This window comes from Sinohyriopsis cumingii, chromosome 10, assembly GCF_028554795.1.
Source record: "Sinohyriopsis cumingii isolate HCF-2022 chromosome 10, ASM2855479v2, whole genome shotgun sequence".
Classification (NCBI taxonomy): Eukaryota; Metazoa; Mollusca; class Bivalvia; order Unionida; family Unionidae; genus Sinohyriopsis; species Sinohyriopsis cumingii.
Genome location: NC_142970.1, coordinates 86,945,916 through 86,969,205, shown reverse-complemented (window position 1 = coordinate 86,969,205; position 23,290 = coordinate 86,945,916). Strand labels below are relative to the sequence as shown.

The window sequence follows — 23,290 nt, the reverse complement described above, 5'->3', positions numbered from 1 at the left end:
ACTAATCCAATTTTTAAAAAATATAAACCACCTAAAAATCCAGTGTTTAGTCAGATTTGAAAAAAAGGGACCCATTAGAGCCATTTAACTTAAATGGGGGTCAACCTCACCACCTTTATAAATGTTACATGGCCACATATCTCTGTCATATCACATTGGTAGTATATGGGTACAAAATTCCCAACATGCCAGCCTCATAATAAAATGAGATATCTTTTTCATGGCATGTTATCTGCATGAAGAACCTAGTAAATACCTCATACACTTTATAATTTTCTTCTTTGATGCCTCCAACTACACTCTAACAGCACAAAAAACCTCAACATCCACAATTATACACCCCTCCAACATTACAAGCATCACTTTTTCTGAAGTTTCAGCTCTCAAGCGAGTTCTAATGAATGTGATGACTTCTACCCTTAGGAATCCAATACCTAGTCAAAAGATTCATTTTCTGTTTGACTCTCATACCAGTTTTTCTTTTGATTTTACAAACTTGTTCACTAAAGTCATCATATCTGCAGATACTTTTATCCCTTTCATAATTCTGAGCATGATACTGTGATAAAGAAATCAGCTGTCATTCCATATCTACCTCTCTGTGTAACCTCTGTAACTTTATTAATGTTACATGGCCATATGTCTACGCCATTTCACACTGGAAGCATATCCTTGTGAAAATTGCTGGACTATAATTATTCCTTCTGTTTCAAATGTTAATAAAATAGAAGCGGACATTACCTCTATATACTACCTTAATTTTTTCATATCTTTTTCTTTCAAGAATTTCTTTGCATGCTGTACTAATTTTTAACATCACAACAAAGAAGTATTATATGATATATTGAGTACACGATTATCTCTGCACAATGCCTAGGTCTGCCATATATGAGATTCAGAAAATGGGGTAAAGTAAATAGTACCAGCTTACCAAATATTGCAACTGAAAAAAAATCATCTGATGAATTTCTTTTTTTTAATAAGCAATCACTGAGCAATATGAACATTTAATAACTGGATAGTGCTAACATATCAGATTAAAGGTAAATACAGCATGCTTTGTTCTTTTTGTTTGTATGACTTGTGTCATATGGTTAAATCTTTATCTGCAGGACATGGTGTTTATATTTTCCAAGACCCTGCAAGGATGCATTCTGGATGAAAATACTTTAGTTGATGCTTCATGTTAGGCATATATATGACAATAAATAGAATGTATGAAAATGTATTACAATAACATTCATTTTTTAGGTTCTTAAGATCACATCAGTGAAAACATTATAAACAATGACACATGGCAAAATCAGTCATGCAAAGACTGATGTCATGAAATAAACCCTCATAATGTCACCATTTAAAGTTATAAAATTCATGAAATAACACATTATGCCACTCAATGAAAGTTATAAAATCCATGGAGTAATACACTATGTCACTCTGTGCAAGTTATTAAATTGACAGAAAATACACAATGTCACTGTGAAATTTATTAAATCCATGAAATAATACATTATATCACAAAGTGAAATACACTATATGGATCATAATGATGAACTACTGAAATAAGACACAGTGCTCATCAAGATGTATACCTTAACAAAGTCTTGATGATTCTAGACAGGATAGCACGTATATAGCATGCACAAAACCTATGCAGTCATCAGCTAAAAAGTGCAAGCCAATAAAATGTGAAATGTAGGTCAAAGTGACCCATTTCTCTATTGCTGTAGTACTAAAAGAGCTGTCTATAAACATCAAGATTAATCTCTCAAGCATTAACCTCGAAATTACAAAACATAACCAAAGTAAGTGAAGAATGAAATATGGGTCATAAATCTACTTTTTTTATGATGACAGTACCTTGGTCACCTAGGGGCATCCCCAGGGACTGCAGTTATTGCAAAATATTTATTGTGGAGTGTACTACGCAAATTTAAGTTGTCAATATCCAAGTGTATTTCAGGTTAGTTATCTTCATTTAATCAAAATCAAACATTTCCATTTTTTTCCTGCATAAATTCTAGTCACTGACAAGTCATCTCTTAAAAATGTAACTTGTATGCTAAATATCAATTTATTTTCTGCTCCCCACCCCCCGGTCCACTTATCTAAACATTTGCTTATGTAGACAATATAACCTTGGTTCAAATGATGTTGAGATAAGCAGATAGTACTCAATTTTGAAAATTGCGAGATAAAAAATGACGTTGGTTATATTTTTTGGACGACAACTTTTTTTAAAGCCAGCGCCAACCCTGATCTCATAAAATTTCATAATTTTAGGTACAACAGTATATACACACTGTGCAAACACTTTTTTGGTCTTTACCTAATACAAAAACATAATAAAAGTCAGAAAAATGTGAAATGTATTATCACAGTGTCCTTATGTTGTAAGGATGTGATGTAAACAGAAATGCACACAATCATCAAGATTGATGACTAACATGCTGAGCTTGAGAAATAAACTTAAAACAAAATTTAACCAAATGCAGCAAAGTGTGGAATATGGGCCATAGGAACCTTCATTTATGATCTGGCTATGGCACTCAATGAAAGGAATTGCCTTACCAAGTTTCAAAGACTCTCACAATAACAGCAAATATACAGTTACCAAAAGACTGTTTGGTCATAAGCTAAAAAAATAAAATCTTAACATAAGCCAGTAAAATATGAAATATACATCACTGCGACCTTTTTGTTCCAAGGGTATGTTAGTAACACAGATGAATGCAATCATCTAGTTTTATGACTTTAGCATGAAGAAAGATCAAGAAGCATGCCAAAAACAAAATTTAGAAAAAGTCAGTGAAGCATGAAGTATGGGCAAGTGAATTATTTTTGTAATAAGGGTGCAGTACCCATCAAGATGCATCTACTCTCCAAGTCACATGATTCCTGATATGCAGATTTTAGACAGTGTGCAAAAGCCTACGTTAAATGCATGAACTTAACAAAGAATATGTAACTTCTTGTACATGTACAAAGTTAGCCCCATCAGCCCCTACCCCAGATGGTAAGTGCTACCAAATCCACTTCAAAATGTTGACTAGGTCCTATGATTTGTTGTTGTTGTTGTAAGGTTTAAGGCCATTTTTCAACACATGATAGGCTATACACGGCAGCCAGTATTAATGGTGGAGGAAGAACCTGGGAAAACCACCAGAAAGAACCACCGACCCACGAGAAGCTACTGGCAAGCTTTCTCACATACCCACATTGGCTGAATCCGAGACTCGAACCCACGCAGACAGAGGTGACATGGCAGTGATCCGTAACGGAGAGTGCTTTAGACCACTCGGCCACCCCCTAGGTCCTATGAAGAAAGAGCTTAGATTCAGTGAGGCTGTGCATAGGTAAATTCTTTTACCTCTGGATGCCAATGGCAATACAAGAGTAGTACAATAGTCCCCATATACTTCATAGAGATGCTTTTTAAAAAAGTATATTGTCTAAAAGTGTGAAAGAAAAAAAACATTTGATTTTAAATTCTGTACAAATTCCATCTACAAACAAATTTTTTTAATATCTGCATGTCTTGTAAGTCTGACCTTGTGCCTGTATTCCACTGGCTTCTGTATTGCGTGTAAAGTTCCTGTTACTCATGGTCTGGTTAAAAAGCTGGTCTTCGACTCGATTCAACCGCTCCAGAATGCTCTCTAACAGAACGGCAATGGTCTTTTTCAGGTCTGAAATGGAGTATATACTTAAGCTGACTTGGAAACAGGAACATGTGAAATAAATAACCATACAGGAGCAAAATTTAGAAACACCTAAGGTAACACCAAAGTTCGCAGCTCCAAAAGTGGACTCTTCACCCAAATGTCCCTATTGCTCACCCCTACAGTTAATAAAGGTTGATGTACATTTTGTTGCTGAAATACAAGGAAACTGACATACTGAAATAGCTGGGTACCAGTCAGGGTATATTCTATTACATTCTGCAACATCTGTGTGCCAGTCAGGGTCTATTTTAGGACTTAAACTTTAGTGTGGAAATGCCCCTCCATGTGAAGACAAAAAAACATGGGCATGATTGTTTTAGTAAACAAAGGCAGGATCTAACAACATTTACATTCTGTCAATATTTTGGCATGACTGCTGAAACTTAGCATGTCCTAGAACAGAAACTGTTGATTTATTGGCATGACTGTCTAGACATACAAAATAAAAAAATCTGTCACAAAGATGCAGTGAAACAGTCATCCTGGGTTGGTTTCAGTGAGAATTGAACCTGAGACTCTTGGATTACCAGTTAGATGCTCTACCACCTTAACTACTATGGCTTGCTCCTAGCCTCAACCCTGACCAGTTTGGTCATATTAGACTGGACACTACTTTCTTACAAGCCAAAATCTTTCCCAATGCAAAAAGTGTTGCACAGTCATCTTGAAAAGTAAGTCAAGGTCACAGTACTTGATCAGGCCTTTGGACTGATTTAAGCCATGCTAAAAGTCAATTAGGTCTGGTCTGGTTCAATAGTATTTGGGATATAAGCCCAGTGTGATGGACTGACAAATACAGATGGACATCATAAAATCAATATTGCCCTCCTCTGGGGCAAGACATAAGTTTTGGATATTCAGGCTTTTGAAATGTTTTCAGTTTCTGTATTTAAATTAATTTTTAATATCCAATTAAAATGGCAGAAGTCGAGATCTATATTCCATATCAGAAATCATATTTCTTAATATAAAACAATGTTAGAGACAATCATTTTCTTTTCTTTAAAAGTTGCATTTAGATAAATACCTGTTGTTGCATCAGAAATCTTACTCCAAAAGGCTTAATAATGATGCCGAAAGAGCTCCTTCCATTTAAACTTCAATAACTGTTTGCAGCCCTTTCCTCCATTTACACAAACATTAGGCAGACATTTCAATCATGAATGTTCAAGGTATGAGTAATGAAAATTGGCATTTCCCAATAACACTGAGCACAAGTTGGAATAGTACATTTGAATAAACACGTACTACAGTCAGTAGTATGGTTTATAATTAAAGCTGCCATTTTCCAAAACAGAAAACGAACTGCTTGAAAGCATAAAAAACATTTCATAAAAATGAAACAAGATGACATTTGAATATTACAAAAATAGCAGATCTGAAACTGCACACTGATTCTTTGTGAAACTATGCTTACACAGCAGTTTTAACATTCTATTAAGCACCGTGAGCCATCCATGGTGAATCAATGAACATGATTCATACGAAGAGACTCAGGACTGCACAAAGAAGAAATGGAATAAAATTTGAAAGGAATGGATGAATGTTTTTAAGCCGTTTACCTGAACATATTTTTTATACAAATCTGAGTCTCATTGCTGGTTGTAAAGAACAAACTTCTTACCATAGGCAGTGAATCGACCAGCATAGGGTCCATCTACGATCCCCTCATTCTCCCTGGCCAAAGCTTTTACATACTTCTCACTGAGATTGATAACATCTTTCTGTTTAAAACAGATAAAAAGGAACAAGTCATTAAATACAGTGACATCTGTCTATGCTATCAAAGCACTGTCTCCTTGAAGGTTAGGTAGCTATTATGATGAGAAGAGATGATACATATATCTAAATAAATATAAGATTTTGATGGTTTTAATGCCAGTTTTAATACACTACTGGCAATATTATGCTGAAGAAATGCGAAAAAAGTGCTTTCCCAAGGACACACCAAGACATCTGACCCATAATGGCTTCAGTGGGTATTGAACCCATGATGACTGGATTACAAGTACAGTTCTCCATCAAATGTTCTACTATTGCACCCTACATTAACACAGTAAATTTTTTAAAGTTTTGTCTGGTATAAAAAAGTTACTTTTTATGGAGATGTCCTCTAAAGTAGGTTTAATTGTGATCCTTGTTTACAAATGATTTCTCTTTTAAATGCAAGTAAGACAAAAAAAATGCTGCATGCAGATCCTCAGGTTTTTGGAGCTACCAAGGACATGTACAGTAAAACCTCTGCTATAAGCGACAACCTGTCATGCCTGCATGATTTTATTATGTTACTGAACTGTCTTGAGTGACCACCTACTGAATGCTACAATTTGCCATATATTGTATTTCCATACTGAAAGCACTGAATCACAAAACCAGATATCTTGAGTTGATCTAAGAGTTCTACCATATTTCATGTAATTTTTTGTACACAAAATAATTATTAATTTCACTGTATGACAAATTATATCTAAAATAAGTAATTATCATTTGTTGATACTGACCGTGTACGAAAAATAAAGGGATCATACCTGAACTAATTCTGTGGAACACATGCTAATCAACAACATAATGGTACAAACATAAAAAGTAAACATATATTTTCTGTCTCATTCTGCTCTCAACTCAAGAATCAAATTACAATAAAAATAAAAGCACTAAAAATGATTGTTGTTGTTATTAGTGAACGAGAGAGAGAGAGAGAGAGAGAGAGAGAGAGAGAGAGAGAGGATTATGTCTCAGTGTGCAAGCTCAACTGCATTTAGAGCATATGCAACTGTTATGTCGGCAATGTTGGCAAAATGATTTAGATGGCTTGAACATGTATGGGTATTATTTATTGGTAAATTGTAATGCAATGATATGAGACCACATTGTCAAGAAATTAAGTGCAACTTTTATTTTTACAGCAGCAATAATCTCCATACTGAATCGCAATAAAAAAATAAAGAACATGAAATCACGTTTTAGTTAATATGCACAAGTATGTGAGAGAGAGTTGAAACAAAATTTTGTAAATTTTGTCAGTGTAAATGACTGTATTTATTCAGGGTGGTTTTTATTTGTAGCATTTGCAAAGAGAAAAAAAGACTTTTACCTGACAATTGTGATAATCCTCATGTATTACAACCCTACTGTATTCTATTATCAATAAACACCATTAAATCAACAATTCATTCTTGTTTTAATTATGATTTACATTATCACACAAACTCCAGGGCTATGCAGTGTTTTTTACACAGTAATTAAACATGCTTAGTGCTTTGGGTTATTCCAGTTGAAACCAGATTGAGTGCAAGAACCAACAGAAGAGGTAAAAACAGCAAGGCTGCCAATAGGGAAATGAGGTGTCTTTAGGGAAACCAAAATCTGTCAATGTGCTACTGAAGCCATTGTCCATACAGCAGATGTTATAAGGACAAGCAATCATACGCATTACTTGTTATTCGAACTTGCCAATAAAGAAAACAGTGGGGTATATCATACAATAGATTTGCAATAAAATGTTAATTATATCCAAGTCAAAACAGAACAAGTACTTAAAAGATAGTACAGTCGTACCCACTTATATCGACATCACTTATGTCAACAAGCCGCCTATTTCGACAAAAAAGCAAAGTCCCGGTCTTTTGGTCTACTATTACTAACAAAATTTTCATGCTTATGTTGATGTCGAGATAAAAAATAAATGTACATGTCGACAGAAGCCCTTGGTCCCAGCTTGAACAAATCCTTTGTTTTCTAATCATTTATGTCAACAAGCTGCCACTGCCGATCCATACTTTGTTCAACAATTAGTTGATCTTGCTGACAGGCTTTAATTTTCCCACCTAATCATTTGTGTTGGCAAGCGGCCATTTCTGACCTTACTTTATTCAACAATTAGTTGATCTTGCCGCCAGGCTTTAATGTCGCAGTCAGATTAAAAAAACAGGCTTTTATTTGCTCCTATAACGTTGGTCTCTCGTGGCGACTTTAATAAAAGCAATGAAATCTGATCGATTCTTGCATTTTCCAAAGTGATCGGTGATTAAAACAAGTTTATTGTACCGTGACTGTTTCCTTTTTAACTTTATTTAGCATGTGTCAATGTATACAATATTATACCTTCATTAATCATATCAGCCACATATCTCTTGTTCACTTTTATGTACTTTTCACGATGACTTCTGTAACTAAATACATGTACTGTTTAAACCAACTTGCTGACAGGTTTTCATTTCCCTACGAATAGCCCCATCCCCTTGGTAGCCTCAATAAGATGAGAACAGACTGACCAAAATCTAGGCCAATTTAAGTACATGTACTTGAAGCATGTAAATAACAACTAAGCAACCATGTGCTAAGGTAACCAAAATGTAATTTGTCAATATAAAAGTGTATTTCACACTGGTTTTGTCTTCATGTACTCAAAGTGTAAATGCTACTCTATGATGACAGATCACCCCTTACACATGATTAAGCATTTCCGACAACTCTGCAACATAACATTTTAAAATCACTTGCTGTTCAAAAATTAGCTTATGCATGACTCTGACACCATGCGTGCATATATGATGCAAAAAAAGATGTCACTAAATCTGTGACATTATCAAATTAAAAATCACATCACATGCTAAATTGGTACATTTTTTTTCTGTTATAGACAGGCACATTTTGATAAGATGTTGGCTTGCTTTGTTTGGAAAATATTAAGTTCTTCTACAACTGCTGATTAACTCTTAACGAAATGGGCTTTTATTTAATCATGGTAACCATGAATGCTGAGAAAGGTCTGCATGCACATAGAGAGAGAAGATGGTTATGTTTATAAAACCAAATTTTGTTCAAAAATAGAGCTGAATCTGGCGACTGGTTGTCTTAAAATGCTAATGCCCATAAATAAGACTAAAGTCACTAAGTAAGTAACTAAGTAACCATTAACCATCACTTTGTAAAGTCGTGTAAATACGCACTACAACTGACATTCCTGTATAATGGGGGCTGTCATGGGCATACATAGTCCCGAGGTCCATAATGCAAATCATCTGTTAGAAAAATCCAATAAAACATCAACAAGGTCACAACAAAAGATCTCTCCAGAACTCGACAAGTTGAATACATTGTTTGTCCATGGAATTAATGTCTAATGCCTGGGGAGGTGAAAAAGGACTTTGTCATCTAATACGCTATGACAATTTTCCCCAAGTCTTAATACATTCTATTGTCACTGTAAAGCTACCGTATGTATTGTTGGTTGCTTTTTGGATGTTACAATTATTAAACTACGCCAAGCTACGCTCAGAAATGTCAGAGATCTCATCATCTGTTTGCTGTTGTTGTGGGGTTTAACACCATATTTCAGCACATGATAGGCTATCCATGGCGGCCAGTATTAATGGTGGAGAAAGAACCCGGGAAATCCCTGGAAAGAACCACCGACCCTCGAGAAGCTACTGGCAAGCTTTCTCAAATACCCACCTTGGCCGAATCCGAGACTCGAACCCACGCAGACAGAGGCGAGATGGCAGTGATCCGTAACGGAGAGTGCTTTAGACCACTCGGCCACTCTGGGCCCTCATCTGTTTGCCACAGCAAATTTGTTATGTCAGTTTATCAAGCTAATCAATATGGATTTTGTCCTTAATAAATGCATACTGTTTCAAAACGAGTTTTATCTTTGATTTAATTGGTACACATTCCATATTTAAACAGGACCTTATTAGAACTGCTGAATTATTATAACTGGCCACAGATATGCTAATATCTTCACAGAAATAACTGTAAATGTTTTGTAATACTGTATATCTATACCGCAAAATAAAATTAATCTGATATGCTTTTAACCTGCTTTAGTGGTTTCCTTCATATAAAGGACACACAATACAACCTGCTTTAATGGATTCCTCCATTTAAAGACAATACTTTCTGCATTAGTGGTTTCCTCCATATACAGGACATGATTCTTCCATATAAAGGACATGCAATACAACCTGCTTTAACAGATACCTCCATATAAAGGACAAATAATACAACCTGATTTAGTGGATGGCTCCTTATATTAAATGACACAAAATACAACCATCTTTAGTAGATATCTCTAATATAAAGAACATAAAACAACCTTCTTTGCTTCATATTAAGGACACATAATACAACATGCTTTAGAGGATGCTTTCATATACAGGAAACTTAACACAACCTTCTTTATCAGATGCCTACATATAATAAGACACCTAATAATTCAACCCAATTTTAAAAAATGTATTCATATAATGGGCACTTGCTTTAATGGATGTCTCTATATAAGGGATGTGTGCTCATAATGACAACATTTATCACTTCAAACTACACCAGTGGCCTAAGTGGTCAGTGTTCACCTCAGATGCAGAAGGTCCTCGGTTCAAACTCCAGCTGAGTCATACCAAAGACTTATAAAAATGTTACAAGCAGCTGCCTCACTTGATGCTTAGCATTAAGAGGTTAGTGTTAACTCTGGTCAGCCTGGTGTCAGGATAATGTGACTGAGTAGGACATGATGCTTAACCCTTTACCTCATAGAGCATAGTTACAAAGTGCAGTGCGCTATAAACAGAACACGTTACCTAGTCGACTCCATATGCATAGGCCTGCCTGTGAACTGTTAAGCAATGTAGTTTATGTTACGTTTAACAGCGATTTTAACCATTTTATATTTTTGGTACACATGTATTATATGTGGAAAAATTTAAGAGTAAAGTCTGATTGTTATAGCTGCGTAATTATTTTTCACGGAAGAATTTTTTATGTGCTTTAAAATCTTGAGAAAACTCGTTCACCGTCATGTCAGTGAGGCTGTGTGACCAACCGTAGCTGCCATTTCTCATACTCGAAATTTACAAGTTTTTCATCTGCGTCTACATCACTAAGTCATCTGAATTTGATAATTTATAAAAACTAATTGCTGCCTACATCAATATCAGAGCCATTACGTAAGTTACTTAATCTTTCATAGTTGTAATTCTAATCATGAAAACTTCGTAAGTACTGAATGAAGTCCGTGACCGTCATTTTGGAGAGTGGAGATTATGACCCAGTTACTTTAAATAGCAGATATCGACCAGTGCATAAACAGTGACCACATGATCTGACGTAATTGTCACTCTCAGAAATGAATGTAGTATTTAATAGGGGGGTTTTCTTCGAAGGTGGCGCATCGAAAACCAGCTCAAAATGGCTGATGTTTACAGCAGGTGTCAAAAGGCGCTTCCATGCGAATGGAGTAGAGGAGTCAAAAGGCGCTTCCATGTGAATGGAGTAGAGGAGTCCAAAGACGCTTGCATGAGGTAAAGGGTTAATGTCTGTGGCATAATGCCCCCATGCTAGACATCACTATAAACTGTCACAATGCAGACATCAAGGTGATATGACTAAAACTGTCAAAGTAATGTTAGAAATCTAAATCATACACTCTAGTTTTCATGTGTTAATATAATAGGATTTTTTGTAGCAGGTTAAAAATGTAGACAATACCTCATCCACTTTATTAAAATTATATTTTCTTTTGTAAGTAAAATGAAAACTTATTTCTGCTTCTCTTTAGAATTTATTCATAATTGCAATAAAAATAATAAAATGTTTAGTTATCACATGACAAATTTTACATACTTAACTTCCAAGGAAAAAAAACAATTTTCGACTATCATAATAATAACAGAAGATAAATTCTACTTTGCATAACTGCTTGACTGTCAGCATTTAGCTCTACCATGACAGAAATTAGAAAATACAATTAACAAAAAGATACAGAAAAGGACCAATTAATGCAAAGTGTACACCTGTCATCCTTTTATCATATGAAATATGAAAAAGAATAAGATTAATAATTACCCTAAGTTTTTCGCTCTCTCGCACACCATACTGTGACATGGAGGTGCTAAAGTTAATGATGGTCACTGTCCAGATAAAAAATGCCAATGTTAACACGATGATTGTCTGACGACGATGAAGTATTGCCCAATTTTTCAGCATTCTCCATTGTCCCCTGCCCATCCTATCAAACAGCAGAGTTCCTTTCAGCTGTCAACATCTGAAATTTTAAATCATGAACAATTAAGCATAAAACAAAGTTACGGTATTCACATACACTACTGGAAGTTTGCTTTACAAAAGGCAATTTTTAAAATGAAAAACAAGAAGGATAAAACAAGTGCAAAATACTTGGTCATTTAAGTCATCAGTTTACCTGACATTTACCAGGAGGGCATCCTGTTCACATTTTAAACCAAACCAGAACTGTCAAATTTAATCACATGACATGGCCCATTAGTGGTTTCTAGGACAGTCCTTTCTCAGTAAAAATTGTGCTGTCTGCATACATGCCAACCCCTGGTGAGGAAAAAGTGTAATCCAAGTGGACAAAAAGAGTAATCTGAGCAGAAAAAGAGTAATCCACATATAACATGATAAAAATTCAATAAGCATATGTACATAATGAATTATTTGTCCCTCTGGACTTGTAGCATCAATCACTGCTTCAAGTTTTCGTATGTAACATATTGAGCTTTAAAAAGCAACAGACTCTCATATTGCATTTCAAAACACTTTGTACCAGCTGTGACTATGACTGTTGTGCACACCAGTAGAGCACTAAGTTCTGGTTTACAGAGCCTGGATCTGAATTCAGATTTATTTTTGTTACAATACTGAACAATCTCTCACAGTCAGCATTAGAATGGTAAAGAACCAATATTCTTTTCATAACCTGACAAAGATGAGGAAATTTATATCTTACAGTTATTGGATCTTTTAGCTGGGAAATAAGATGAAAAAAAATCAACTCTGCATGAATTACATTGTCAGGAAGAGTGCCAACTTAATACTTCAGGAGTTCTCCTTCTAATTTATCAGCAGCCTTTCCTGCAGCATGGTGCATAATATGACAGAGACAACCTGATATGTACAATGATACAGAATACAAAATATAGAATGCAATTCCTTTATGAATTCCAGTCATCACTGATGCAGTATCAGCTGAAAACCCCATACAGTTCGGCCAACTTATGTTTATTCAAAGCATTATCAAGCAAATGAAAAAGATGTTTTCTCCAGCGGAATCTACTCTGAATTCTGGTAATGAGAAAAGAGCACTACTCTGACTTTGCCCTTTTCGTTGTCAAAGTCTCTTACATAGACTGGGTACAACCTTTTTTCATAATCACTACTCCTGTCTGCTGCAATACTAAATGGCCCAATTTTCATGGCTTCTGCAATTTTAAGTGAAGTATCTTCTGCTAAATACCTAACAGTATTAGAAGATTTTGTTCTTGCACATGCATATTTTCTGCAATTTTGGAATCAGGAAACATTCGTTTGAACAAAGGACCAATGTAGTCTTCTACTGCTAGGGGTAGTCCGTGTTCTATTAAGAACTCGGCAGATAAAGCCTCTGCATTTAAAAAATTCATGTCCACAATTAAGTTCTGCAGTAAAAATAGAAGTTTCCTTAGTATTGGAGTTAGTAAAACGAGCCAATTCAAGGTTTCTTTGTTTTACCACCATGACCAATATTAAAATCCTTTCCCTGTAGCCTGCAAGGGGCGTGAATGTGCCCTAGAATGGAATGCTGTATTGTGTAATTCATGTAGGAAAGTGCATGCAAGTCTTCAGACAAGTGTACTCTTATGTCGTAGTTACATAGAAACCGTCTGTTCTAGAATACAGTCTGTGGGATTAATGGGATGTTAATAAAATTAGAAAACAAATTAATTTTTTTTTGAGGGGGATATACCGAAAACGCGTAAACCGAATACAGTTACGCGTAAGGCGTAATTTAGTGAAAAAAGTGTAATGATTGTGCCAAAAGCGTAATGGTTGGCATGTATGTGTCTGCATCCAATATCTGCAATGTCATGTTTAAATATTTCTAATTTAAATTTATTAAAAACTGAACAAAACAAAAACATGTCTTCCAAGGGATGTAACTCCCAAAGACAAGGAAATTAATGTAATTATTTTTGAACCTTATCAAAGACAGTGAACTTTATCACATCTATTGTCTAAAATATATAGACTTGCCCATGCAAATATGGTAAGCATGTTAGTAAAGAAAGTACCATTTTGTTTGAAATGTGAACAAGATAATAGTGTCAGAGAACCCATGATGACAATCATGTTAGAAATTATAAATAGATAAATGAAATGTCTATGCATTCTTTGCATTCTTAATGCCTTTAATTTTTAAATTCAGTCAGGGGGTACAAACCATCTGAAAGTGGGGGATACTAAAGTGTTTAGCTAGAATTCCAGTGCTGACCCTTGGTTGAGCTGTCACGGGGTCAAAATTATGTACCTCTGTCTCCCTACAAAGACATATGTACGGAATTGTTTTTTAAATTTGTGGTGGGAGAATGTCCCCATAGCTCGGCCATGGTACAACATAATGAAAGCAAAAATATACTTCCTTCCAGCATTCAAGACAATTATTGTCATTCTTTGACACCAGTTCTTGATGAAAAGAAAGGTAGAATCTAGCAAGATGAATGAGACAAACTTGTATTATGGTGCTATATAGAAAGCTACACCTCTGGAATGTCAAAGGGCATCATGGAAAGTCTATGTGTGACAATGATATTTACAGTGTCAGTGTACAATATCTGAATTACCATATGTACTCACTTATAAGCCAAGTCAAACAGAAAACAACAAAGATTCTGGTCTGCCACAGCATAATGGTTGTGCAGATCAGGATCTATACTGTTTGTTGTACTGATTACTCCTAAGAAACTGCACAGACCCACATCTTCTGGCATATGAAACAATGGCAGACTTGGGTCTGTGCAGTTTGCAGATGCACTTGTCTTATAAGCGAGTATATATGGTAATTTTAGTTTTTGGTGACCTAAACCTGCTCTCCAAGGTCACTAGCTGACATCATGTGCAAAGGAATGGATGTTAAATTTTGTATTAGATATCCTATAATCCATCTGTGATGCAAAATGCTTGCAAAAAAATTCAAAACTATTGAAAAGTTAGACAAAATTGCAAATGTAGAATTCAAACCATCTGTTCAGATATGCATAACTTAAGTTCATATGTGAATCATGGTTTCCGTGTAATTGTGGTAACAATTTTTTTTTAAAATAAATAAAATGCCATAAATAAAAACCATACAATAGAAAATAATGCTTACCAAATGTTTTGGCTCATTTGTGCTTACAAGATATCTATCAAAGGTCTAAATTCAAAATGTTTCAAATGCATAACACAATTAGCCATGGGTGCCATTTAAGATTTCTAATATCCAATTTGGTTTTGTTTGTCCAAATTAGTATATAGATACCATGGTTATAATAAGGTAAGAGTAATGGAAGGACAGCAAGGTAATTACAATGGATGGACAGCAAGGCAATTGCAATTTATGGACAGTAAGGTAATTGTAATGGAGGAACACCAAGGTAACTGTAATGCATGGACAGCAAGGTAAATTTAATGGATGGACAGCAAGGTAATTGTAATGGATGAACAGTAAGGCAATTGTAGTGGATGGACAGCAAGGTAATTGCAATTGATGGACAACAAGCTAATTTTAATGGATGGACAGCAGGGTATCTGTAATGGAGGAACATCAAGGTAACTGCAATGGATGGACAGCAAGGTAATTGTAATAGATGAACAGCACGGTAACTGTGTTAGATGGACAGCACAAAAAACCCAAACTATATCCTTGCTCTCTTCATGTAATTCAGCAATTTACAAAATTACACTAAAATCAATGATGAGAAACATGTACTGTGTAAAAACATCCATCAGTAATCTGTATATATGTACAGTACAAACATCCATCAGTAATCTGTATATATGTACAGTACAAACATTCATCAGTAATCTGTATATATGTACAGTACAAACATTCATCAGTAATCTGTATATATGTACAGTACAAACATTCATCAGTAATCTGTATATATGTACAGTACAAACATTCATCAGTAATCTGTATATATGTACAGTACACACATTCATCAGTAATCTGTATATATGTACAGTACAAACATCCATCAGTAATCTGTATATATGTACAGTACAAACATTCATCAGTAATCTGTATATATGTACAGTACAAACATTCATCAGTAATGTTTCTTGAACCAAAGGCCATGAAAGTCATAACAACTTATGATAATCATCTCTCATTAAACTTATGATAATCATCTCTCATTAAACTTATGATAATCATCTCTCATTAACAATGCAGTCCATTAGAGCCATAGAATATTCTGTATTTTACAAACTTGTCATGAGGTAAATTATACATATAATTTACATAATGTAAAGAATGAAATGGGATTCAAACTTATCATGAGGTAAATTATACATATAATTTATACAGTGTAAAGAACGATGTGATGTGTTTTGGATTTTTAACGTAGCTTTAACAATTTTTCAGTCATACTGCTATGATGTCTGCAATGTGGCAGTTTATAGTGATGTCTAGCACTGAGGCATCATGCTGCAGACATGTAGCATGATGTCCCACAGTCACATTATCCTGACACCAGGCCGACCAGTCCTAACACTAACCTCATGATGCTGAGTGCCAAGCGAGGCAGCTGTTAGTACCATTTCTGTAAGTCTTTGGTATGACTCGGCCAGGGATCGAACCCACGACCTCCCGCATCCGAGGCGGATGCTCTAACCACTAGACCACCAGAGCGGTGAGTAAAGAACGAAATGGGATCCAAACTTATCATGAGGTAAAGTATATATATAATTTATACAGTGTAAAGAATGAAATGCGATCCAAATTTATCATGAGGTAAATTATACATATAATTTATACCGTGTAAAGAATGAAATGGGATCCAAACTTATCATGAGGTAAATTATACATATAATTTATACAGTGTAAAGAAAGAAATGGGCTCCAAACTTATCATGAAGTAAATTATACATATAATTTATACAGTGTAAGGAATGAAATGGGATCCAAACTTATCATGAGGTAAATTATACATATAATTTATACAGTGTAAAGAATGAAATGGGCTCCATGACCATCACCACTTATAACAGGAATGCGGTAATAATGAAGAAATGTGTGTGCATGTATACATATATATTGTTATGTATATCTATATTTTCTGTAACTTCTGGTATAGGATAGTATTTAATTTTCATAATTTTTATTCATGGTCATAAACTGTATAGAATATTTCCTGTTATAAATTGTTTGTATAATTTGGGTTTATTGAAAATACAAATCACGTAGGATCTAAAAATAGTTGTTTAAGTACGTGCTGACAATTAGTAGTGTGTGTGTGTGATTTGGATATTTAACGTAGCTTTAAAAACAATCAGTCATATCGCTATAATATCTACAGTTTGGCAGTTTATAGTGATGTCTAGCACTGGGGCATCATGCCGCAGACATGTAACATGATGTCCCACCCCGTCACATTATCATGACATCATGACATGAGGCCAAACAGAGTATTTATATATATATATATATATATATATATATATATATATATATATATATATATATATATATATATATACACACACACACACACACTCATACATACATACAGCAGAGAGAGAGAAAGAGAGAGAGAGAGAGAGAAAGAAGAGAGGGGTAGAAAGAAACAAGAGACATATTAATACATATACAAACACATAGAGAAGAACTTCTATATTCAATCATAAAAGACAATAAACCACGCATTATAATACTTATTTTGTTAATTCAGAAGATCTAAAAAGATTAAATAACTGAAGATACAAGTATGATCAAGGACAGTATCACTGTATTAACATGTAGTTTTATTCCATGTATGATGTGCCTCAGTAGCATGCTGCATCTAAATTGTGTCAGATCAAACTCTAACAACACACTAGCCTTGGTCAGCTACCACAGTGTGTCTGTGGGGGTGTAGTGGTTGTCTAGGGGGGGGTTCTTCTTATAGACTTTAACGAATTATGAGAAGTTCCCCTGGTCCTTATTCAGAAGGTTAATTCTGGACACTATATTATTTATTGACTAAATATATTTATGGCTACGAGCCCCCAGTCAGCAATGCCGACAGTTAAATTAAAAGAAATACAAAGATGAAATTTAAACAATAACAATTTAATAAATGAAATTTAAAAGAATTTAAAGTAATCAATGTCTCTCTTTCACCCAATGATCCCTTTGATCATCATTTGAGTTCACAGTGTGAGGAGATTTTTCCCTTCTTGAGTGCTACTCATCTAAATCTCTTCGTTCCCTTGTCTTTCTCTCCTTTCGTGATCTCCACTTCCGCTTCCTCTTCTATAATCCTTGTTCCTTGCCGTTATCCTGACTTCCGGTTCCTCTTCTAGTATCCGGAACCCTTGACGGTATCCCTTGAGGTCACCCGAAATTCACTCGGTATCTCTCACCGTCACCCGAAATTCTCTGAACTTCTCTCGTCCCCCGAAATTCTCTGAAATTCTTTCGTCCCCCGAAAGCTTCCTGTTGAAAGGTATAATGCATTAGCATAGGGTTATAAAAATCTTCCCTCACACTACGTCACTGAACTGAACCATCAGTTTAAGGCGGGACATTTGGGTCGCGCATGCGCACACATCGAAATTCCCATACACTTCCGCCGCTTACAAAAATGGCGCCATAACACAATCACACAAAGGATTCAAATATCTACATACTGAGCCCTATCAGTATATACATACAAAATATTTCAAACATGATTGTACTAAAATATTACTACGATTAGTAATATGACTATCTATATATTTATATATATTTCCTACACAAGCGTACCAAATCCACAGTATTCACATTCAAATGGTGATAAACGGCAATCCGTTACTCAATGGCAAAATCTATCATTACGTAAACAAATTTCTTGTCTACCAAAATATAACTACGCAAAGAAATATTAATTCTTATAGCGGCTAGCGAGCAATACAATTCTTCACAAATACAAATCGTCCTTTCAAAAGGGCGTAAACGTAATAATCCACGAAATAATATGCACACATATTACTAGCGAAAGAAGAGAACATTTTCGCCTCACAAAATAAGGTGTACATAGTAACATTATGAATAATGATGCAACGAATCAACATCGTAATCAATCGTAAACAAAAGTACTAGCTAAAGTCATGAAAAAAATGCAAAATATTAAGGTCATAATTAACTATTCATACTTCAATACAAGTAAAATGTATACATACGACAAATTCTCTTCAATTAACAGCAGTCGTATCAAGCAGAATCAACGTAACATCAAACTTACCTGATCGAAGCTATTTCATGAATTTCCTAAATTCCGCCAATTTTTACGAATGGCTAACGGAGTGTGTGTCACTGCGACTCTTAAACACCAACTGACGAATTTCAGGCTTGTACAAGTCTTATTCCAGCTTCTCGAATCAAGTCCCACCTACAACGCATCCCGATTGGATGGCGACGGACTCTGGTCATTTGATCGAACTGTCAATCATAAAAATGTCAGTCTGTGTGTCCCCATGTACTGTCCAGCCTACCATTGTCGGCTTCCGGCTCTTTGAAGTTGTCTACGTCACGTGTTCCCATGTACAAAGATTCCCGCCAGATTTCCACTCAAGAGCTCAAACAAAGACTGGGTTACGTAAGACGATTAGCCAACTTAGGCACTTGGAAAAACAAAGCTTACCTGGCTCCACTTACAGACTTATAAATACATGTATAATACAAGGGGTTGGGGTAAAACATCACATCCCCCCACGCTTGAGAATAAAATCAGGATTTTATTCACTCAAACTAAAAAAGCAAAAGTGTTACACGATATAAGGAACAAAATCAGCAAAATGAACTAAATGCTAAACTGAGTATGAACACGAAAATATAACAAATGATCTATATCATTTCGGCGCTTCTACTCATGAAATCTGCGCCTACGTTTTCAGATCCTTTCACGTATCTGATCTGCATCTGGTACTGCTGTAAAAACAGCGACCATCGCATCAATCGACCACTGGACAACTTTGCCTGCGCCAGATAGGCGAGTGGTTGGTGGTCGGTCTCCAATATGAACTTACGTCCATATAGGTATCGCTCGAACCGTGATATGCCGAACACGATTCCAAGACATTCCCTCTCCGATACTGAGTAATTCTTCTCGGCAGCAGACAACTTCCGGCTGCCGTATGCGACAGGAAAAAGCGTCTTGTCATGCTCCTGGAGCAGTACTGCTCCCAGTCCCGTGTCGCATGCATCGGTGCGCAGAACGAATTCTTTATCCAAGTCCGGTAGACGAACAACTGCGTCGGATGTAAGTCTATCCTTTAGCGTTTGGAATGCGTGCTCACACGCATCTGTCCAAACGAACTTACTCGGGGTCCGTTTCTTGGTTAGGTCAGACAACGGGCCCGCAATCGCGCTGAAATTAGCGACATACCTCCGGTAATATCCGGCCAGTCCCAGGAATGACCTCACTTCCGTTTTCGTGGTGGGGCGTGCGGCGTTTCTCAACTGCTCCACCTTCGACTTCTCTGGAGACAGCGTGCCTTGGCTCAGGGTATGTCCTAAATAGTCTAATGTCCTGAAACCAAGGTGACATTTGGAAGGGCGGGCTGTCAAGCCCTCCTGACGTAGCCGCTCCAAAACGTCAGCTAACAGAGCGAGGTGTTCACCCCATGTCTCTGTAGCTAACAAGAGGTCATCCATGAAGTTGTGGACACCCCTATCGCGCAAGGGCTCCAACAACTTCCGCATCATTCTGGTAAAGACGCTGGGCGCGTTTTGTACCCCGAACGGCATCACCAACCATTGGTATGTCCCGTCGGGAGTAGCAAAAGCAAGCTTCGGTCGGTCTTCTTTCCTTACCGGAATTTGCCAATACCCCTTGGACAAATCCAGTTTGGAAAAATATTTCGCTTTCGAGACCGAAGCGAAGATATGTTCGGGGTCAGGTAGCATTTCAACTTGAAATTCTGTCACCTGATTCAGCTTCCGGTAGTCGACGCAGAACCGATGGGTGCCGTCCTTCTTCTGCACTAAGACTACTGGTGAGCTGTACGGAGAGTCGGCAGGTTCGATTACTCCCAGAGCAATCATCTGCTCGATTTCTTCCCTTACAACTTGTCGTTTCGCGTGGGGCAAGGGGTAGGGTTTACGCTGAACTGGTCGGTCGTCCACCATCTTTAACCCGAACTCGACAAGCGTCGTCCTCCCGGGTTTTTCTGTTAGCACGTCGGAATATCCGGCCAGCAAGGTCTCTATCTCGTTCCGCTGCCCTTCAGTTAACATGGGGTCACACTCCACGTCCGACGGAGTCTCGGCCCTCGTTAATGGACAGCTCGGGACAGTGTTAGCACCTTCCGTATCGCCTTCGATATCCTCGGTGACTATCGCTGCGACAACAAAATCGCTGGCGGTCTCCCTTTCCCGGTACCTCTTGAGCAAATTGGCATGGTACAATTTCTCTTTCGTCGGTAGCTGTATCCGGTAGGTTTGACCTCCGACCTTCTTGGTGACGACGTATGGACCCCTCCAGGAAACTTGCAACTTGTTGTGTTCCTGGGGCAACAACAACAACACTTTGTCCCCTACCTCAAACTGACGTGGTTTTGCGCGCTTATTGTAATTTTTCGCCTGTTGCGCCCTAGCTCGTTTGAGATTTTCTTGCGCGAGAGAACAAACCTCTTCCAGTTCGTTGCGCAAGTCCGCGACGTACTGGTAGGTAGTGCGTACTTCCTCTACAGCGTGGTCGTCTGTCCACAGCTGTCTCAGTACGGCGATTGGGCCGCGTACGGTTCTCCCGTACAAGAGTTCAAAGGGAGAGAACCCCAAACTCGCTTGCGGTACTTCCCGGTATGCAAAAAGCATGGCCGGAATATACCGGTCCCAATCCTTGGGGCGGCCTTCGCACAATTTCTTGAGCGTGTTTTTCAAGGTCCCATTAAACCGTTCGACCAATCCGTTACATTGGGGGTGATACGGTGTAGTCGTGAGGTGTTTAATCGACATGAGACGATTCACCTCCGCCATCACACGACTCATAAATTGTGTTCCTTGATCGGTCAAGATCTCGTCGGGCACTCCGACTCTTGACCAGATCGCAAACAGAGCTTCCGCGACGGTTTCCGTGTCAATGTTACGCAACGCAACGGCCTCCGGATAGCGTGTAGCATAATCGACAACCGTTAAAATATATCGATTTCCGTGCGCAGACGCGGGTTTTATCGGTCCGATTAAATCCATGGCAACACGTCTAAATGGTTCATCGATAAGGGGCGTACTCCCCAAAGGGATGGGTCGCTGATCCGTTTTCGGTGCCATTCTCTGGCATTTGTCACAGGAGAGACAGAACCGTTTTACGTCTCCCTGGACCCCTGGCCAGTAAAACTCTTTTACAAGACGGTCACGCGTCTTAGCAATTCCCATGTGTCCACCCATGAGACTCTCGTGTGCAAGTTTCAGTACTTCGCAACGCTTTTCCTTTGGCACGACGACTTGCTTGAAGTGTTCGTTGTGTTTCCTGGCGTGGCGATACAAGATTCCCTTCTTGTAGACAAACTTCACCGCGCCGTTCGGAGTTTCCCTTTCTGTTCCCGCTTCTGCGTGTTTGTGCAACTGCGCCAGAGTTGCGTCCTCCTGTTGCAGCTTCCTTAACTCCGCTGGAATAACATTACTAACCGGTGTCGATGTAACTTGGATTGGCTTTTGTTTCGGCTGTCGACTCATGGCCCTGGTTTCAACAGCACTCACTGGCATAGGTGTGCAGGTTTCGGGGTTCGGCTGGGGTAACACATAACGGCAACCCAATATGACGTCATGTGATAGCCCCTCCAAGCAAGCAGCTTCAATTTTCCCCTTCACGTATGGTGAATCGAGGTCAATGACAGCTACTGGTAATGAGTCACGCGCGCAGTTCGCGTACTGAACGTCTATTACCTCCCCTGTATAGTCCTCCGGCTTGACATATTTCTTGTCGACAAGCGCGGGGACGCTGCACCCAGTGTCATACAAGATGGTGGCGCCTTCACCATTGACAGTTGCGGCCGCAAGGTTGGCTGGGTTGCGACTCGCTTCCGGCACACATTCCTTCTTAGCTACGACATTCACCTGGGTCTGCCTGCCCTTGGGACAGTCCCTGGCAAAATGCCCCAGGCGCTTGCAATTAAAACATGTCGGCGGCCCTCGCCGACTTGCAAGTCCTGGTTTCGTGGGTGAGGCCTGTCCAGGTCGATAGGCGGCAGCCCTACCTGTAGGTGCCCCTCCGACCTTCCCGTCGCCCTGACGGTTACGGACAGCCGGCTCAACCTCCCCCATACGACGCGACTCAGAGGGTCGGGGTCGGTCAGCAACCCCGGAACCTCCACTCTTCGAGTGCGCCTGCTCGTATCGCTCCGCCATGTTAGCGATCTCTTCGAGCGTCCGGTGTTCTCTTTCTGCTAAGAAAACTGTCAACTCGCGACGGTAAGTACCCAGGACATGTTCCTTGAGTATTACCTCGCGTAGCCCTTCGTACGTGCGTTCGACTTCGGCCATTTTCATCCACTTCTCAAATAAACCTCGAACACGGTTGTGGAATTGAGAGTGGGTCTCTGTTACCTTTTTCACCGAGTCCCGGAAA

General features: G+C 37.9%; 1 protein-coding gene across 1 annotated transcript in view; it reads right to left on the bottom strand.

The window, feature by feature from the left end:
- Positions 1–23,290, bottom strand: part of LOC149790532 (alpha-1,6-mannosylglycoprotein 6-beta-N-acetylglucosaminyltransferase A-like) — a 134,952-nt gene that overhangs the window by 73,625 nt on the left and 38,037 nt on the right. The window contains exons 2-4 of the mRNA XM_089972577.1: positions 11,571–11,769; positions 5,350–5,449; positions 3,552–3,689 (exon numbers count right to left, since the gene is read on the bottom strand). Coding sequence (XP_089828703.1) covers positions 3,552–3,689; positions 5,350–5,449; positions 11,571–11,732 — 400 coding nt within the window. The 5' untranslated portion in view covers positions 11,733–11,769. The remainder of the gene's footprint in view (positions 1–3,551; positions 3,690–5,349; positions 5,450–11,570; positions 11,770–23,290) is intronic.